Here is a 15,730-nt window from a genome sequence, read left to right on the forward strand (position 1 = left end):
TAGGAATTCTTCTAGTTTGCGTAACGTCCTACGCGGACATGCCGGCCTGTCTGCACAGGCTTTCGAGACTTAATTCATTACCACGTAGTCGGATAGTCAAATCCTCGTTACGGGGGCATTCTGGGCTTGAACCCATGACGGGCATGTTATTGAGTCGTTCGAGTTGACGACTGTACCACGGGACCGCTCCAAGCGTAGGAATTAATCGTAGGAAATTTAGTAGAATTTGTATAGGGATGGTACTCACGATTTAGCACACTCTGCTCGGCCTTTTCTCTGCGGGTTGTTTGGTGTCACTTCTTTTGAACACGTTCCTTTCGAATGCAACCAATCCACTTTCGTCTTTTTCAATGAAAGCACTAAGAAAATCTTTCTTTTTAAAGAACACTAATGTAAATTGTATTAATTTTCATGTTTTAAAAACTAACTTCCTTGTAATGTTGGCGAAGCCTTTCCAATTTCTGCATTTCACTTTTCATTTCTATTGTGATAATTGTGTCTGGAATTTCGATTATCTCGCGTTATCGGACGACGGCGGCAGCCCGCCAGTCTCAGTGTCAACCGGTGCTCGGTGCAAGTAGTGCTGGGTGCGCGCACAGCCTACTTCAACCCGAACCCGGATGACAGCTCGTGCCCTCAGAATTTCAGGCTAAACCCTGGTCCCATGGCAAGCTGGCGCGATTCCGCGTACGTCGTGCCGCCAAGATGAAAGCCTGCATTGTCCGGCACGGCATCATCGCCCTGGAAAAACGAAAAGCGAAGCATAAAACAATTATATTTGCCTGCTCCCGAATGGGAAAAGTGTGCGTCCCTGTCACTTCCACTTACCAGCTTTTTAAACTCTCCACCACCGCTCGGCGGCTTGGGGCTCGAGGCGAGCGCTTTCTTCAGCCCGAGCTCACTCTTGGCCGGCCAGGTGGGGAACATGGCCGGATCGATCGGCAGCGGCAGCTCCTTGAAGTAGTTGTGCTGCAGGGCCGCCTCCGCCGTCAGCCGTTGCTTCGGATCGAACGTCAGCAGGCCTTGGAGCAGCGAAATGCCCAGCTCGCTCGTAAGGTGGGCGAACTTCTTCCTCAAGTTCGACACCGGATACTCGGTGAAGGTCATTTTCTGTACGGCCGGCAGCTCGTTGTAGCCCGGCCAGATCTTTTCGTTCGGCGTGCCCAAATCCTTGAAGATGCGGTTCAGCTGATCGATTTCCGTCTTGCCCGGGAAGAGTGCCGCCATCGAGAGAAACTCCGCAAAGATGCAACCGACCGACCAGATGTCGATGGGGGTGGAGTATTCCTTGCAGCAGAGCAGCAGTTCGGGCGCCCGGTACCAGAGCGTAACGACGATCGAGGTGTACGGTTTGAGGGGGGAACCGTACTCGCGGGCGAGCCCGAAATCACCCACCTTCAGGATGCCTTTGTGGGACAGGAGCAGATTGGACGTTTTCAGATCCCGGTGCAGGATCCAGTTGTCGTGCAGGTGGGCGACGGCCCGGAGCAGCTGCTGCGTTAGACATTTGACCTCGCCGGGGAGAAAGACCTGCTTCTTGTGCTTCATCGTTTCCATCAGTGACTTCAGATCGTGCTCGACGTAATCCATCACGATGAAGATTTTGTCCATGTTGCTGCCGACCACAATCTCCCGCACGGTCACAATGTTCGGGTGCTGCCCCTTGAGCAGTGTGTTAATCTCCCGAAGGGACGTAATGGGGAAGCCCTCCTTTTCCTTCTCCATCTTTAGCCGCTTCAGGGCGACAATCTCTTCGGTGCGTTTGTCCTTCGCCCGGTACACCACACCGTACGTGCCTTCTTCGATGCGATTGAGACAGAGGAATTCCTCCACCGAGCGGCAACCCTGTATGCCCGGATAGTACGGTGGAAGTGTATCCTTAACCTCCACCTCTTTCGATTCCTCCTCACCGACCGCTGGTTTTGCTTCGCCGGACGCTTTTCCTTCCTCGCCCTTTCCCTCATCATCACCTCCACCGCCGCCAGTTGAACGCTTTCTTGACTCTTCTTCTCTCGAGCGGCTGCGACTACTTGGACTGCGACTATCACGTCCCTCGTGCCGACGGTGCCGCCGAGGACTTCGCGAACGACTTCGTGAACCCGATTCCGAACCCGAACGTGAGTTCGTTGGCGATCGGGACTGGGAGTTGAACGAGCCGGAATGGCGACGATCCGATTTTGCCAAATCGCCCACCGAAAGCGGACTTCCCGGTGGATGCTCTTCGTCCCGTTCGTCCTCCTCCGAACCGTGCGATGAGCTGGTGTGTGAGTGAGAGGACGCATGTCGATTCCGGTGGTGACGCTTTCGTTCTCTGCCCCGTTCGCCTCGACGCTTCGTACCCCGCTCGTCAGCGGCTCTTCGTGTGCGGTCCTCTTCCGGCACCATCTCAACGTCATCGTCCTCGTACGACGGGCGCTCCTCTTCCTCTTCTTCCTCCTCTTCTTCCATCTCCCCGTCGTCCTCCTCGTCGGTGTCTTCCTCCGATTCCGTCTCGATGCCCCTGCCACGCTCCTCCTCCTTGCGCAGCCGCCTTGCTTCCAGCTCTTCCCGTGCCAGCTCCTTCCGGCGGAGCATCTCCCGGTCCGCTTCCAGCAGCTTCGCCCGACGCTCCTCCTGCTCCTTTTCCTCCGCCGTGCGGGGTGCACTCGACGTTTTCTGCTGGTGGTAGTGGGAGTGATCGGGGCTTTCCAGCACTTCCACCACCTCCCCGGCATGTCGCCGACGATCGGCGTCATGGTGTCGTGTGCGTTCCCTCGCGGCTCCTTCATTTGCTTGCTCCTCCTCGCGGTACCGGCGATGCAGATGCTGCTCCCGGCGGCGTTCCCTCTTCTCCGCATAGTATTCCTCCTCCTCCGCGTGCATCTGTTCTGCCTCCCGGTCACGGTCGCGGCCTCCATCCGTGCCACGCTTCGAGTCCCGCCGGTTCTTTTTGTGCAACAGCCGGGTACGCAGATCTTCCATGATTTTCTCCGGATCGGTCGCTTTTTCTTCCGCCCGGCGCTGCTGCTTTTCGTTGTACTCTCGCTCACGCTCCCTTTCTCGGTCGGTGCGCTCGCCCCGGTGCTCCCGCTCACCGCGGTCCCGGTCCCGTTCCCGCTTGCTGTGATACGTTTCACGCATTTCCCCGTAGAATGGGTTCATTTCGTACCGCGACGAGTGATGTTTGTCTCGGGAGCTGGTTTCTCTGCCGCTGCCGCTTCGATCCCGTCCACTTCCCGAGCGCGATGAAGAGCCCTGCCCCTGCCCTGCGTGTCGGTGCTGCTCACGACCGCTGGCTGCATGATGCTCCCGCTCGCGGTAGTAGTGCTCCCGCTCCATCCGATTGCTTCCACGGTCAACGCGCCGTTCGCCGCCACGGTCCCGGTCGCGGTCACCTTCCCGCTCCATCATCATGTGATGGCGCAGATGGTCCTTGGCGTGCCGTCGATCCTTCCCCTTCCTGTCCTTGCGCTTGCTCATGCCATAGTAGGTGCTGCTCGCCTGCGGTGGTTTGATGTCCAGCGAGTCGGTCGTTTCCTCGTCGTCCGATGGGCTCAGCTCGACGCCGCTCATCACTTGTCCATCTTCGCTCTGTTCGGCATCACTCATGATTTTCTTTTCTAGCCACAAAATGCACCGAAAAAAACCCACGGGAGTTTCACAACAGAAAGTGTTTTCTTCCGCACGGCAACGATGCGCCCGAGAATGACAACCAGAACGACGCTGTCAGTGTGGCCAGATTATTTTGGCAGATTTCGGTAGGAGTTCCAAAATTATATCTGTAGTTTTCGGAATGAGTTTCAGATTTTGTCGGTAGTTTTCGGTAAGTTTTAACTGAAAACTCAGTTAAAAAGAAATGTTAACCGGGGGGAGGGGGGGGGATGCTGCTGCGCCAAATGAAAGTTCCTTCTGATGAGAAAATGCATCCTTTATCTAGGATATGGATTGGAATATGGATTAGATTTGGTTCAGAGGTCACACAAATGCATATCTGAAAATTGTATTAGGATTTCTAAGCCTTTTCTAGGGGCTCCACTGGAATGTCGTTAGATATTTGCTGAATAATTTAGATTGTCTAGATTATTTATCTGAGTTTTATAGTTCAATAATAAAAAAAAAAAAGACTTTTTGGTCAGTATTATGTTAAATGGAAAATCGGTAGTTTTAAGAGACCCATCTGTGAGTCGTTATGCATATAAAAAATCGGTAGGAATATAGATAAATCGGTATTTCTGGTCACTTTGATGCTACTTGGGTACTGCTGTCAGTGCAAAACGTAAACAAAAGCACTTCGATCCACCGGCAGCCAAGCTGCTCCTGTGGGTTTTTGTGCCGTCGACAGGATAATAATTTAATTAATCTTTACCATTAACAAGTTGGAAACAATGTACAAGCTAGTCAGAAGCACCACCACCCGACTGTCCACCCTGAACCGGGCCAGCGTTCACAGAGGCCCCACAAACGATGTGCCTCCGGCCATCGGCCCCACTCCCGATCTCGATCCGGAAATCAGCAAAAAGATACAGGAAGACAAAAAGCGTCTCCAGTGGCGCACACCGTACTCTGATCGGCCGGACAGCTTCTACAGCGCGTTCAAACTGTTCGCGTCGGAAAACCGTAACTCTGAGCTGGTGGAAAAGATGCAACAACCGATCGACCTCTCGCCGTCGGCCATCCTGGAATGGTGGCAGAAGCGTCGCACCACCATCGAGGCGCACATGCAAAAGTTTATCCCGGAGCGGCATGCCACCCTCGGGGACGACATTGCCACGGCACATTTTATCGTGCATCGGGGCGGATCCGTGCGGTAAGAACGGTTGTGTAACAGCATGTGGATTGGTTCCATGCTCAATCATTACTTGGTTTTCCGTTTTTTTATAGATTCCGCGGAAGTGACAAATGGATTCAGAAAGACGAAGACGACGAGTACGACTTACCGCGGCACCACATCCCGGGCATGGTGCTGGAGGAGGTACGCTGCGACGGCATGACGCTCTTCTACGAAGGCATGGAAAACATCCAAAAGCTGCTCCGGCTGAAGCATCTGTCGTTCGAGAAGGTGGCACGGTTTGATGATTGGTATCTGGATCGGATCTCCGGCAACGTGCTGCCCTCGCTGGAGCGGCTGAACTTGCGCGGGACGGCCGTTACCCACCGGGGGCTGAATTGTTTGTACCGTTTGCCCTGCTTGAAGGTGCTGCTGGTCGACGATCCGGAAAAGGACATACACTGGAAGCTGACGGTGGCCATGCTAGAGGAATGGAATCCTAATCTGCGTGTCGTGGCGAGTGATTGAATAGGGGCAGGAAAATCAAAATTTTCCCCCGAATAAAATGACCATAGCTAGCTGAAATGTCTTGTCTGAATCGTGTTTTTTCAGATGTAAACAAAAGCGCACCGTAGCCTATATAAACCCTGACAAGCTGCAATCTGTCAACGGGGCGTTTGTGTTCGGTTCGGTGCAGCGCTCGGAAGGTTAGAGCGGAACCCTTATCAGTGCGGAGGACGGCCTTTTTTTATGTGTGGAGCTGCTTTCGGGGGATGGGCTGCTGATGATGAGCAGGATTATCGTTTGTTCGTTGCCTAACTCGGATTAGCTGCGTAGAAGTGAATACGATGTCAATTACTGTAGAAATCAAGCTTCGCCGTGCGAACAAAGTGTACTACGAAGGGGTACGTAGGAGTCAGGGGGAGGTTTCCCGTGTTTTTCACAATAATTATTCCGTTCCTTCACCCCATCGTTCCTCCGCAGGAAACGGTTTCTGGTGTGGTGCAGATCGTGTGCGGGTCGGAAACGAAGCACGATGGCATTGCGCTCGCCCTCGAGGGCTCGGTCAACCTGCAGATCAGCAACAAGAACGTGGGCATCTTCGAGGCACTGTACAACAGCGTCAAACCGATCGCCCTGCTCAACCAGCACACGGATCTGGCGCCGTCCGGCAAGCTGCCCATCGGCGCCAGCGAATTTCCCTTCGAGTTTCCGCTCATCTGCCCGAAGGAACCGAAAACGCTGTACGAAACGTACCACGGCGTGTTTGTGAACATCACGTACATGCTGCGGTGCGACATCAAGCGCAGCTTTCTCGCCAAAAGTGTGCAGAAAACGCAACAGTTCATCATCCAGTACCGGCCGATGGTGGAGCACCCGCCGAAGGAGGTACAGTTTTCGATCAGCCCCGATACGCTGCAGAAAACGGCCAAGGAGCGGATCTCCATACCGAGGTTTCTCATTTCCGGCACGCTCGATTCGACCGACTGCTGCGTGACGAAACCGTTCACGGGCAGCGTGACGGTGCACCATACGGAGGTGGCCATCAAGTCGATCGAGATACAGCTGGTGCGGGTGGAGACGTGCGGCTGCGCGGAGGGTTACTCGCGCGACGCGACGGAAATACAGAACATCCAGATCGCGGACGGGAACGTGTGCCCGAAGGTGGCGATACCGATCTACATGACGCTGCCGAGGCTTTTCACCTGTCCGACGCTGATAACGAAGAATTTTAAAGTTGGTAAGTGGGTTGATTTCGGAGAGGTTCGTTTTTTTATATCAAACCGCCAATTTAAATTTGCTTCTTTTTCTCCCTCCCGCGCCACAGAGTTTGAGGTGAATCTCGTTATAATTTTTGGGGACGATTATCTGGTGACGGAAAACTTTCAAATACTCCTTAACAGAACGGCGTAATAGGGAGGTGCGTGACAACTGCCTTCGCATTCCAATCATTTAATCTTCTGAAGCAATAAACGTAACGGCCGAAAGCTACATCCAAAATCCACACCGGTAAGAAGCGGCTTTATTTGCTAGCTGAAATGTTGGCAGTCCACGTTGGTTGTTTCGTCTAGCTGACCATTCAGCGTTCGTATCCTAATGGCAATCCGTGTGCTAACGTACAGCTCCAGCAGATCGCGTCCCATGCGGGGATGACGGGCGAGAATGGAATCGACAATACTTTCCGCCAATCTGTCCTTTTGCTCGTGCATCATGCCGCACACGTAAGATTCAAGCTGTTTCGCCTGCTCTCTCCAAAGGGCGGAGGGTTTCACACAGCCAAAAGCATCACCCATTGGCTTCACGACGTACTGTCCGCCTGTACGCTCAATAACCGAGGAGGTTTCTCCGAGATAGTCATACTTTTGGCCCAATCGAGCAACTATCATGTGAGTTAAATAATCACAAGCATTAGCGTCGGTTACAGCATCCAGCTCCGGGTCCGATGGATCATCCGATCGGCGAAGACTTTCCATGGGAATTTCCCCCAAAAGATTCGCTTGTTGCAAGTGTAAGTTCGTTACGTGTGGATATCCCTCCACCGAGCCGAGGGAGCACGTTTTGCAGAGTTGAAGTAGAACGTCATTTACAGAGAGTGGACGGAATGTTGGAGCGTGTCGTTGGATGCTTTCCTTCAGTTTGCAGATCGTGCCATTCATCGGCATTGTGCTCAACGGTAGCATTGGCAATCCCTTCACTTCCCCGGGATAGTACGCTCTCAGATCGGGCAGCAACTTTCGCATCGAGTTGATGGAAAGAAGAACGGCCTGTGGGAGGAACTCGTAGTCGGCATTCACGCACCGTATACTTTCCATCACATCGTACATCCCATCCAGCACGATGTTCTGCTCGTCTTCGCACACCCCGTACGGTAGTTCGGTAATCAGGTGCTGCTTGGGAGTGAAATTTTGGCCGTTGGTAGTCATGCACAGGTCGCACCAATCGACGAAAAGATCGAACAGGGTCGTCACTGTGGACAGGAGACCTTCCTCGTCATCGTCGGTGTGAGCGAGCAGTCTTAGTGCGGTTGTTGTTTTGAGAGAGATAAATTCCCGGGCAAGATCGGGATTGTTCTCGAGCTCCAGAAGAGCCTGCAAATATATAAAATAATCGTCTTTTACTCAAATTTTAATTCTTCGACTTGCTTTCTTACGCACCCCGTCGCTTAGGTATCGCTGATAAATCGTACTGCTGTCGGAAAGCACCGACAGCAGCGTCGCTTTCGTGATCGCCAGATTGTTCTCCTGCATCACGAACCCATCCTCGATCAGTATGCAATGGATGGTGGCCAACGTTCGGGCGGGGCAGGTGTACAGATAGATCGCATCATCCGTTACCGGATGGCGTATGTAGTGCTGATCGGCGCTTACGTTCAATGCGTCCCATGTGCGCACAATCGCCGCATCACAGTCAGTTGTGATGGCAACCACGTGGTAACCGATGTTATGCAGCTCGGTGATGGTTTTTTCTACCCTTTCTCGGCTTAGAATGAGATCAAAATCAGTGTGCACGATCTGCTGCCAGCGGGCAAACACTCCCTGCACGGTGAGGCAATGAAGTTGCGCGTTAGGACCAACGATTTGATCGCGCATGCCATCGTACCGGTACCGGACGGGTGCGTTGATGCGGATCAGGCTCAGTGTGCAGACAAGTTCGACCTTTTTAAGCGCTGATTTGTGCAGCTCCAGCAACCGGAATGCCGCTGCACTGTGACCCGTTTCCAGATAAACGGAGTGTATCCACCGAGCGAGCTGTGGCGCGTCCGGCAGTGGATAGCGCAACTGTTGGCGTACGTACGCGAACGATTCCTGGCTGATGCAGCGAAGTCGGAGCGCTTTCGCTAGCTCATCTTCCGTCCACAGCACTTGCGCCGCCGTTTGTTCCGGCAGCCCGGCCAGAATCGATGCCAACTGCCCTTCACCGAACCGACCGGCCAACAGCTCCGTAATGCGGTCCTCGACGTGCCGGTTCGTGTGTTCCTTCAGCTCCTGCAGCAAGATAGCCACGTTCACCAGTTCCGCCTTGGCAAAGTTGATCTTTTCCGTCTTGCCGTCGATCGTGGCACGCAGCCGGCCGATTTCTTCTCGCTGCCAGCGCGTTTCCTGCTCCAGCTCCACAATCCGCTGCACCAGCTCCTCCTCGCTCATGGGCGGTATGATGTGTAGCGGCTTCACCGAGCCATCCGTCCGCTCCCGTCCCATCATTCGCTCGCACACGTGCTTTCGAAATGGGTTCACGATCGGTTCCGATGCGGCCATTTCACCGCTCAACAGTTTATCCACCTCCTGCTTGCGCTTCTTTCGATCCTCCTCTTCGGTAGAGGCTGCATTCGTGGTCCGTTTCAGCTGCTGGCTCACCAAGCGGATCGTTGGCATGGCGTCCTTTTGCAGCGTCATTCGCTTCGTTCCGTACAGTAGCTCACCGCGCAGATCACGCTCGAAGCATTCCGGGGTGAAGTGGCTGCTGCACAGAAATTTGTAGGCCGATTTGGGAAAGCTTTCCTTGGGCAGGTCGCAGAACTCTATCCATCGATCGCGCCGTGCCGGATTGGTGGGAAACTTGTGATAGGTGATGCGCTCCAGCGCATCGTCCGTTTGCTGGTCAGTGATGTTGGACCGGTTTTGGCACAGGGCACAGCTCCGAACGGCGGACATTCTTGAGAGATACCGGCCAAAAGCGAGAAAACACACATTGAGCAGGGGAAAATCCGTTGCACACCAAACAAACCCTTTTGTGAATTTTTGCGACTGACAGTTGGCTTTGTTTACAAACACAAACCGGCAAGCAACTGTCTCCGGTGGCACTTTTGACAGAATTGGTAGGAAAAATTGCTGTTCGTTAATTTTTACCAATTTCCCCGTATTATGAAACAACTTAACCAGATCATGGCACGTGTATTAATTGAGCTTTTTTTGCTACATGAACAAAAACTGTAAAATTTCACACAAAAAAACAGACAAACCAATAAAAAGCCATACAAGTGCATGGATGGAAGTTTCCACTCCTTGCCTACTTGGCAGATCGAAACGAAACGTCAACAAGTCCGTATACGCTGTGCTGTGCTCCGTCGCGAGACTGTTTACATCCCCGTGCAAACGCTTTTATTTCACTCCATTATCTACAAATTAACGAAAACCCCTGATTGCTAACGGTGGCCTCGTGTCACCCACGTCCGTCCTGTGCTGTGCTTCACGTCGGTTTCGTCTTCATATACTCGGCTTTGATACTTTCCCGGTCGGCAACATCTGGCAGGTAAGGGAAGATACCGTTCGCGCGTCGATCCGCTCGCACTTTGTTCTAAAAGTAGGGAAATTCGTTACACCCAACTCGCAAACTATGCTAGCGACCCGCTAGCCACCCGCTTCGTACCCAAAACTCCTTGCAATTGTTGTAGTTTGCATAATACAGCTCACACTTGCCGTGGTCGAAGTTGTTCTTGCTGAGACATTTGTAGGACAGTTCCTGCTCCTGTGGGTGCGGGGAATGGGCGGGTGGTGTGGTTTGGTTGCATTCGTAATTTCGCTTGCGTTGGGCTTACCTTCAAACAGGGGTTGTTCTTTTCGGCTTCGTAATTTTTCGGCATTGTGTAAAATTTGCGGAAGGTTTTGTTTTGGGTTGTGTGTGCGCTGGATGTGTGCCGAACAGCTGACTTTGACAGATAGGGGGATGATTTGTGTTTCGAGGGGTACGGATGTGCAATTTTGCTATGCGAGCAGCTGAATGGGATTTGAAATGACCGTTTTTTCCGTTTGTTTGTGTAAATCGATTTTAAAAGCGCTGCAACTGATAAGTGTGTGTATTATTTTCGAAAGATAAAGTTTTGTGGCCCTTCCGCTCTCAGGACACAACAAAAAAATGTATAATAATGGATTTTGTTATGACTTTTAATTGTAGCAAGTGCGGTGTTTGCTCGTGTTGCAACACCACGTATGTAGCAGCGGGCCTGGGCGAACGATCACTGTGCCCCCTCCTCCCCCCGGTAAGGACGCAAAAGCTTGACGTGAGCGTGCAACGATGCCACTGTTTGGTAAATCGCAGAAAAGCCCACAGGAGCTGGTGAAGTCGCTGAAGGAGGCGGTCAATGCGCTGGAGCGCGGCGATAAGAAAGCGGAAAAGGCACAGGAAGATGTGAGCAAGAACCTGGTGTCGATCAAGAACATGCTGTGCGGTACGGCCGATGCCGAGCCGCAGACCGAGATCGTCATCTCGCAGCTGGCCCACGAGCTGTACAGCACCGATCTGCTGCTGCTGCTGATACAGAACCTAAACCGCATTGACTTCGAGGGCAAAAAGGACGTGGCACACATCTTCAACAATGTGATCAGACGCCAGATCGGCACCCGACTGCCGACGGTCGAGTACATCTGCACCAAGCCGGAGATTCTGTTCACGCTGATGGCCGGGTACGAGCATCAGGAGATCGCGCTCAACTGTGGCATCATGTTGCGCGAGTGCGCCCGGCACGAGGCGCTCGCCAAAATCATGCTCCACTCGGAGGAGTTTTTCAACTTCTTCCGCTACGTCGAGGTGTCCACGTTCGACATTGCGTCCGATGCGTTCTCCACGTTCAAGGAGCTGCTCACCCGCCACAAGCTGCTGAGCGCGGAGTTTCTCGAGCAGAACTACGACAAGGTGTTTAGCCGGTACGAGGCGCTGCTCAACTCGGAGAACTACGTGACGCGGCGCCAGAGCCTGAAGCTGCTCGGCGAGCTGCTGCTCGACCGGCACAACTTCACCGTGATGACGAAGTACATCTCCAACCCGGACAACCTGAAGCTGATGATGAACATGCTGAAGGAAACGTCGCGCAACATACAGTTCGAGGCGTTCCACGTGTTCAAGGTGTTCGTGGCGAACCCGAACAAACCGAAACCGATCATGGACATACTGCTGCGGAATCAGGAAAAGCTGGTCGACTTTCTTACCCGCTTCCATACCGATCGCTCCGAGGACGAACAGTTTAACGACGAGAAGGCTTACCTGATCATGCAGATCAAGGAGCTAAAGCCCCAGGCCCAGGAGGCTCAGCAGTGATTGTGTGGTGGAGGTGGTGGAGGTGGTGGTGTTGCGGTTGAATGCATGCAGCATGTTTCATCAACAAAGCTGAAACACTATAAGCGGGAGCAGTTCAGTAGTTTTTGTGTGTGTGTTTTTTTTTCTTTCGTTTTTTGGGTTCTTTTTTACGAAAAGCTTTGCGAACACTACTACGCCTTTGCTTAAATAGAAATAAATGTTCTACAGTAGAATAAAGAAATTGATCGCTGGTTATGATTTGTTGGTTGGTTAATGGTTCAAGGAAAACTCATCCTCTCGACAGCGAGCTTATCATCGAAATGGTATCGGATTCTTACGAAATCGGCGCAGAATTGGGTATCTGAATAGCATCAACTTTGTTAAGGGTTTCAAATTAAAAATGATTTAGTTTCGAATCGATGAATCAATTAAATATCGAATTACCAACACGCATTGGTATCAGTTTCAAATTGACAATAAATGCTTATAATTATTATGAAATGCTTAAGTTACTGCAAATTTAATATTCATTGAAGAAAGATAATAAAAGCACATCAAAACTATATTCTTCTTCTTCAACTTAATTGATGCAACAACAGTCCAAGGTTAAAGTAAGGTTTGCAAAACACAAGTAGTGATACAGTAGTAGTGATTTGAATTGATTTAAACAACTTAATTAAGTATATAAGTCAATGTCATATGCGCGTCCTGCTGCTCGGTCCATACGAGTCGTGAACCCACGATGAGCAGAGCGTCGTAATGTCAATTTGTACGACCTGACGTCTGTACCACGGGAGCAGCTCATCGAAAAGGGATCAACTACCAATATAATGAAACACTTCTCAAACAGAACTCTTCATAGAAACAACGTAAACCCCTGTATCGCGAGTGACTTAATATGATTTTTAGGGTTTTTTTACTCCTATTTTCAATTAGGTCCACGGAAATTAGGTAGAGTTATCAAAACAGATAACTGTTCTGGATTCCAACGGTCCGAAATTAAACGACACATGTTTTCATGTATGTGTGAAGCTACAATCGTCGAGTACTATTTTTATTCGCACAAAAAAGGGTCATCTGTTCACATCTATGTGTTTGTGGTTGTTGTTGTTTATGTATGTGGTTGTTGTTGTTTACTATCCACGTTTCCAGAAGCAGATAACAACGACGCTAAAACACAATGGGCCGGTAAAAAAAGTATCCTTGGTTTTGTTTTCTTCCGGATCTCAAGACATTAGGCGGCTCACCAGCGGTTGATAAAGAGATTCTTTATTTATCATAAAGATCATAAAGAAAAGATCTTTATTTTCTTCAGGGGGAAGAAAAAGAAATGAACCACACGAACGGGATTTATCCAAACAAAAATAAGATGTCTCGGGTTCCGACTTGTTTGTGCTTATGTAGGTCAGGTTTATGTACCATCGATCAGTTGCCTTAAGTCAAATGCACCCTTCGTTTGTAGCTGTGTTCAATGCACTTGTGTACGAAAGATAAAATAAACTGATCATTCCGAACCCATACTCATCTCTACCTCAATCTCTCCCTTCCACAGACCATACGAGGCATACTACAGCATACCCCGAGCAACGCTGAAGCTCGCGTAGATAAGACGCAAAGCACGAGATAACGAGCGCATCACACAGGCAGGCACTGCGCGGCTCTCTAGCAAACACGCCACAACGAAAACCGGTGGTGGGGTCAATTATCGTGTCTCGTGAGGTGGGTTGAATATAAACCCCGAAAAGTTCATTCCGTTTCAGATCACGTACCAAGCAAACAGCAAACGTTATCTTGCAACTCAGTTCAGTTGCACATCTCAGCACGATCGGATCGGAGCAGCTTTTGCAGCAATGATGAAAGTTCAAACAGGTAAGTGGTGTGAAAGTGAAGATCATCCATTCCAGCGGGACTGCAAACCGACTTATATACGCTCGTTTTACCAGTGCGTGGCCCGGTCGATCCGGAGCAGCTCGGGTACACCCTTACGCATGAGCACTTTTCGCTCAACTTCGACAAGATGTACTCGGCCCCGCCGGACGCGGTCGAGGAGTACGTGAGCAAGCGCATTACGCTGGAGAATGTGGGGTACGTGCGCCAGTACCCGTACGGTAGCCGGTACAACATCAACTTCGAAGACTTCGATACGCACGAAGCCGTAACGAAGGATGTGGTGGCGTACAAGAAGTTTGGTGGTGGCGCAATCGTAGAGAACACATCGCATGGATTGGGTCGTAATCTGAAGCTGATGCACGATGTGTCGCGGGAAGCGAACGTGCATGTGATTGCTGGCACGGGGCACTACATTCACGTGATGCAGGATGCGGCAACGCACGCGATGAGTGTGGAGCAGATGACGGACCTGTACACGAAGGAGCTGCTGTTTGGCGTGGAGGTGGACGGGTTGGATGAGCCGGTAAAGTGTGGATTTATTGGGGAAGTTGGCAGCGGTTGGCCGATCAGTCACTTCGAGCGGAACGCGATACAGGCGACGGCGGAGGTACAGGGCGTGGTTGGGTGTGGCGTATCGTTCCATCCGGGCAGGGAGCGGGAGGCACCGTACGAGATCGTTCGGCTGTATCTGGAGGCCGGTGGCAGTGCGTCCAAGTGTGTAATGTCCCATCTCGATCGGACGCTGTTCGAGGACGAGGATCTGCTGGAGTTTGCCAAGCTCGGGACGTACCTGCAGTTCGATCTGTTCGGTACGGAGTGTTCGTACTATCAGCTAAACCCGAACTCCTACATGCAGTCGGACGAGCAGCGCATCCAGAAGATTGTCCGTCTGATCGAGGAGGGTTACGCGGAGCGCGTGCTGATGGCGCACGATATACACACGAAGCATCGTCTGGTAAGTGGGACCCGTGCGGCGAAAGGAGAAAGCTCGTTCGTGAGAAGCTAATTTTGGGATCTTATTGCAGACCTCGTTCGGTGGCCACGGGTACAGCCACATACTGAACAACGTGCTGATGCGCTTCTCGCTCCGTGGCATCGACATTAAGACGGTCGACACGATGACGATCGCCAATCCGGCACGCTGGCTCGAGATGAAGGTTTAAGTTTAAGTACCACGGTGCACCCATACCTTTTTTGTACCCATATTCAGATATTTTAATCAATAAACGCAGCTCCAGCTCTATCTTCTACCACTGGGGAGTGTAAAGTTTATAAGGAGAAAGTGCGTAAAACTGCATCTTCTACCGCATCTTTCTCCCCACTCTGATGCGTGTTTCTTATTAGCTTTCGGGTGGCAATCGTTCGCTTTACGGTGTGTCACTGGAGACACATTGAAATGGTTGTGCCGTCGTTGTGCCAGTTCCCGTGCTGTCGTTTCGCTGAGCGGTTGGGGTTGGGGTTGGGTTGATTGCCTGCTTACTTCCAGCACTCACTATCCACTTTCCACGTGTTTGTCAGCACGGTCGCCAACTGTCCTGTCCTCGCTGCCAGCAGCAACAGCAACTCTTTCGCCTACGTATCGTACACCCGTACCAGGGCAGCGCTGGAGTTTGTTTTCTTATCTTTATTACTACTTCATAAAAGTTTCACAATATAAATTTAAATTTCCTCCCCCCTGCGTCATTGGTCCTGCAGCATTCCCGCTTTGGAGAAGGTTTGAAACACCGGAACCGGAACCACCCATTCCCTCACACACAGAGACAGACCACTGTACATTGGAAAGGGGATATCATCTTTTTCGTACGGAATTTCCCATGCACCTCGCTGAAGAGTGGCCGTCAGCGTTGGGTTTTGTTGCTCCGTTTTGCTCTTTTGTTTGTGTGTTTGCTTGGAGTAGCTTGGAACTGCATTTGGTTCGCAAACAAACAAAGAGGGGACAAATCGAATAATGAAATTTGTCCATCGTTTGGCGCCCATCTCTCTTAAAAAGGTGTAGACATTTTGTGTGGGAAAGTTTCCCGCGTCGGGGGGTTAAGTCAATTGTTTGTTGCGGGTTATAATCCACGGTATGCACAATGTACT

The 15,730-nt window shown here is 51.4% G+C and overlaps 7 protein-coding genes across 7 annotated transcripts; 4 read left to right on the plus strand and 3 right to left on the minus strand.

The window, feature by feature from the left end:
- Positions 1-370: 370 nt before the first annotated feature.
- Positions 371-3,701, minus strand: LOC120899523 (serine/threonine-protein kinase PITSLRE). Its single transcript, XM_040305483.1, has 2 exons — positions 829-3,701; positions 371-741 (listed from the first exon to the last, which is right to left on the minus strand). The coding sequence occupies exons 1-2, from the start codon at positions 3,586-3,588 to the stop codon at positions 637-639; spliced, it is 2,865 nt and encodes a 954-aa protein (XP_040161417.1). The 5' UTR covers positions 3,589-3,701; the 3' UTR covers positions 371-636.
- Positions 3,702-4,256: 555 nt separating this feature from the next.
- On the plus strand, positions 4,257-5,332 carry LOC120900665 (distal membrane-arm assembly complex protein 2). Its single transcript, XM_040307980.1, has 2 exons — positions 4,257-4,786; positions 4,861-5,332. The coding sequence occupies exons 1-2, from the start codon at positions 4,365-4,367 to the stop codon at positions 5,273-5,275; spliced, it is 837 nt and encodes a 278-aa protein (XP_040163914.1). The 5' UTR covers positions 4,257-4,364; the 3' UTR covers positions 5,276-5,332.
- A 99-nt stretch (positions 5,333-5,431) lies between these two features.
- LOC120900664 (vacuolar protein sorting-associated protein 26C) lies at positions 5,432-6,752 on the plus strand. Its single transcript, XM_040307979.1, has 3 exons — positions 5,432-5,652; positions 5,732-6,488; positions 6,576-6,752. The coding sequence occupies exons 1-3, from the start codon at positions 5,596-5,598 to the stop codon at positions 6,659-6,661; spliced, it is 900 nt and encodes a 299-aa protein (XP_040163913.1). The 5' UTR covers positions 5,432-5,595; the 3' UTR covers positions 6,662-6,752.
- On the minus strand, positions 6,738-9,721 carry LOC120900661. Its single transcript, XM_040307976.1, has 2 exons — positions 7,903-9,721; positions 6,738-7,836 (listed from the first exon to the last, which is right to left on the minus strand). Exons 1-2 carry the CDS (start codon positions 9,397-9,399, stop codon positions 6,778-6,780), a joined length of 2,556 nt encoding a protein of 851 aa, XP_040163910.1. The 5' UTR covers positions 9,400-9,721; the 3' UTR covers positions 6,738-6,777.
- An 84-nt stretch (positions 9,722-9,805) lies between these two features.
- LOC120900666 (coiled-coil-helix-coiled-coil-helix domain-containing protein 7) lies at positions 9,806-10,404 on the minus strand. Its single transcript, XM_040307982.1, has 3 exons — positions 10,284-10,404; positions 10,115-10,213; positions 9,806-10,042 (listed from the first exon to the last, which is right to left on the minus strand). The coding sequence occupies exons 1-3, from the start codon at positions 10,326-10,328 to the stop codon at positions 9,935-9,937; spliced, it is 252 nt and encodes an 83-aa protein (XP_040163916.1). The 5' UTR covers positions 10,329-10,404; the 3' UTR covers positions 9,806-9,934.
- Positions 9,883-12,266, plus strand: LOC120900663 (protein Mo25-like). Its single transcript, XM_040307978.1, has 2 exons — positions 9,883-9,997; positions 10,640-12,266. Exon 2 carries the CDS (start codon positions 10,760-10,762, stop codon positions 11,777-11,779), a length of 1,020 nt encoding a protein of 339 aa, XP_040163912.1. The 5' UTR covers positions 9,883-9,997; positions 10,640-10,759; the 3' UTR covers positions 11,780-12,266.
- Positions 9,883-14,920, plus strand: LOC120900662 (phosphotriesterase-related protein). The gene is made up of 4 exons (XM_040307977.1): positions 9,883-9,997; positions 13,311-13,627; positions 13,702-14,603; positions 14,674-14,920. The coding sequence occupies exons 2-4, from the start codon at positions 13,609-13,611 to the stop codon at positions 14,809-14,811; spliced, it is 1,059 nt and encodes a 352-aa protein (XP_040163911.1). The 5' UTR covers positions 9,883-9,997; positions 13,311-13,608; the 3' UTR covers positions 14,812-14,920.
- Positions 14,921-15,730: the final 810 nt, after the last annotated feature.

The sequence above is a fragment of the Anopheles arabiensis genome, chromosome 3 (genome assembly GCF_016920715.1).
Source record: "Anopheles arabiensis isolate DONGOLA chromosome 3, AaraD3, whole genome shotgun sequence".
NCBI classification, from domain to species: domain Eukaryota; kingdom Metazoa; phylum Arthropoda; class Insecta; order Diptera; family Culicidae; genus Anopheles; species Anopheles arabiensis.

What these genes read in the sequence shown, in the direction of transcription:
- LOC120900662 (XM_040307977.1), top strand. An exon ending in TACACACGAAGCATCGTCTG is followed by an intron (nt 14,604 to 14,673) that starts GTAAGTGGGACC and finishes ATCTTATTGCAG; the next exon opens with ACCTCGTTCGGTGGCCACGG.
- LOC120900663 (XM_040307978.1), top strand. Translation starts at nt 10,760, where the DNA reads ATGCCACTGTTTGGTAAATCGCAGAAAAGCCCACAGGAGCTGGTGAAG.
- LOC120899523 (XM_040305483.1), bottom strand. Translation starts at nt 3,588, where the DNA reads ATGAGTGATGCCGAACAGAGCGAAGATGGACAAGTGATGAGCGGCGTC. An exon ending in GTGGAGAGTTTAAAAAGCTG is followed by an intron (nt 742 to 828) that starts GTAAGTGGAAGT and finishes TCGTTTTTCCAG; the next exon opens with GGCGATGATGCCGTGCCGGA.
- LOC120900665 (XM_040307980.1), top strand. Translation starts at nt 4,365, where the DNA reads ATGTACAAGCTAGTCAGAAGCACCACCACCCGACTGTCCACCCTGAAC. An exon ending in CATCGGGGCGGATCCGTGCG is followed by an intron (nt 4,787 to 4,860) that starts GTAAGAACGGTT and finishes GTTTTTTTATAG; the next exon opens with ATTCCGCGGAAGTGACAAAT.
- LOC120900666 (XM_040307982.1), bottom strand. Translation starts at nt 10,328, where the DNA reads ATGCCGAAAAATTACGAAGCCGAAAAGAACAACCCCTGTTTGAAG. An exon ending in AGAACAACCCCTGTTTGAAG is followed by an intron (nt 10,214 to 10,283) that starts GTAAGCCCAACG and finishes CCGCACCCACAG; the next exon opens with GAGCAGGAACTGTCCTACAA. An exon ending in ACAATTGCAAGGAGTTTTGG is followed by an intron (nt 10,043 to 10,114) that starts GTACGAAGCGGG and finishes CCCTACTTTTAG; the next exon opens with AACAAAGTGCGAGCGGATCG.
- LOC120900664 (XM_040307979.1), top strand. Translation starts at nt 5,596, where the DNA reads ATGTCAATTACTGTAGAAATCAAGCTTCGCCGTGCGAACAAAGTGTAC. An exon ending in ACAAAGTGTACTACGAAGGG is followed by an intron (nt 5,653 to 5,731) that starts GTACGTAGGAGT and finishes GTTCCTCCGCAG; the next exon opens with GAAACGGTTTCTGGTGTGGT. An exon ending in AACGAAGAATTTTAAAGTTG is followed by an intron (nt 6,489 to 6,575) that starts GTAAGTGGGTTG and finishes CCCGCGCCACAG; the next exon opens with AGTTTGAGGTGAATCTCGTT.
- LOC120900661 (XM_040307976.1), bottom strand. Translation starts at nt 9,399, where the DNA reads ATGTCCGCCGTTCGGAGCTGTGCCCTGTGCCAAAACCGGTCCAACATC. An exon ending in AGCGATACCTAAGCGACGGG is followed by an intron (nt 7,837 to 7,902) that starts GTGCGTAAGAAA and finishes ATATATTTGCAG; the next exon opens with GCTCTTCTGGAGCTCGAGAA.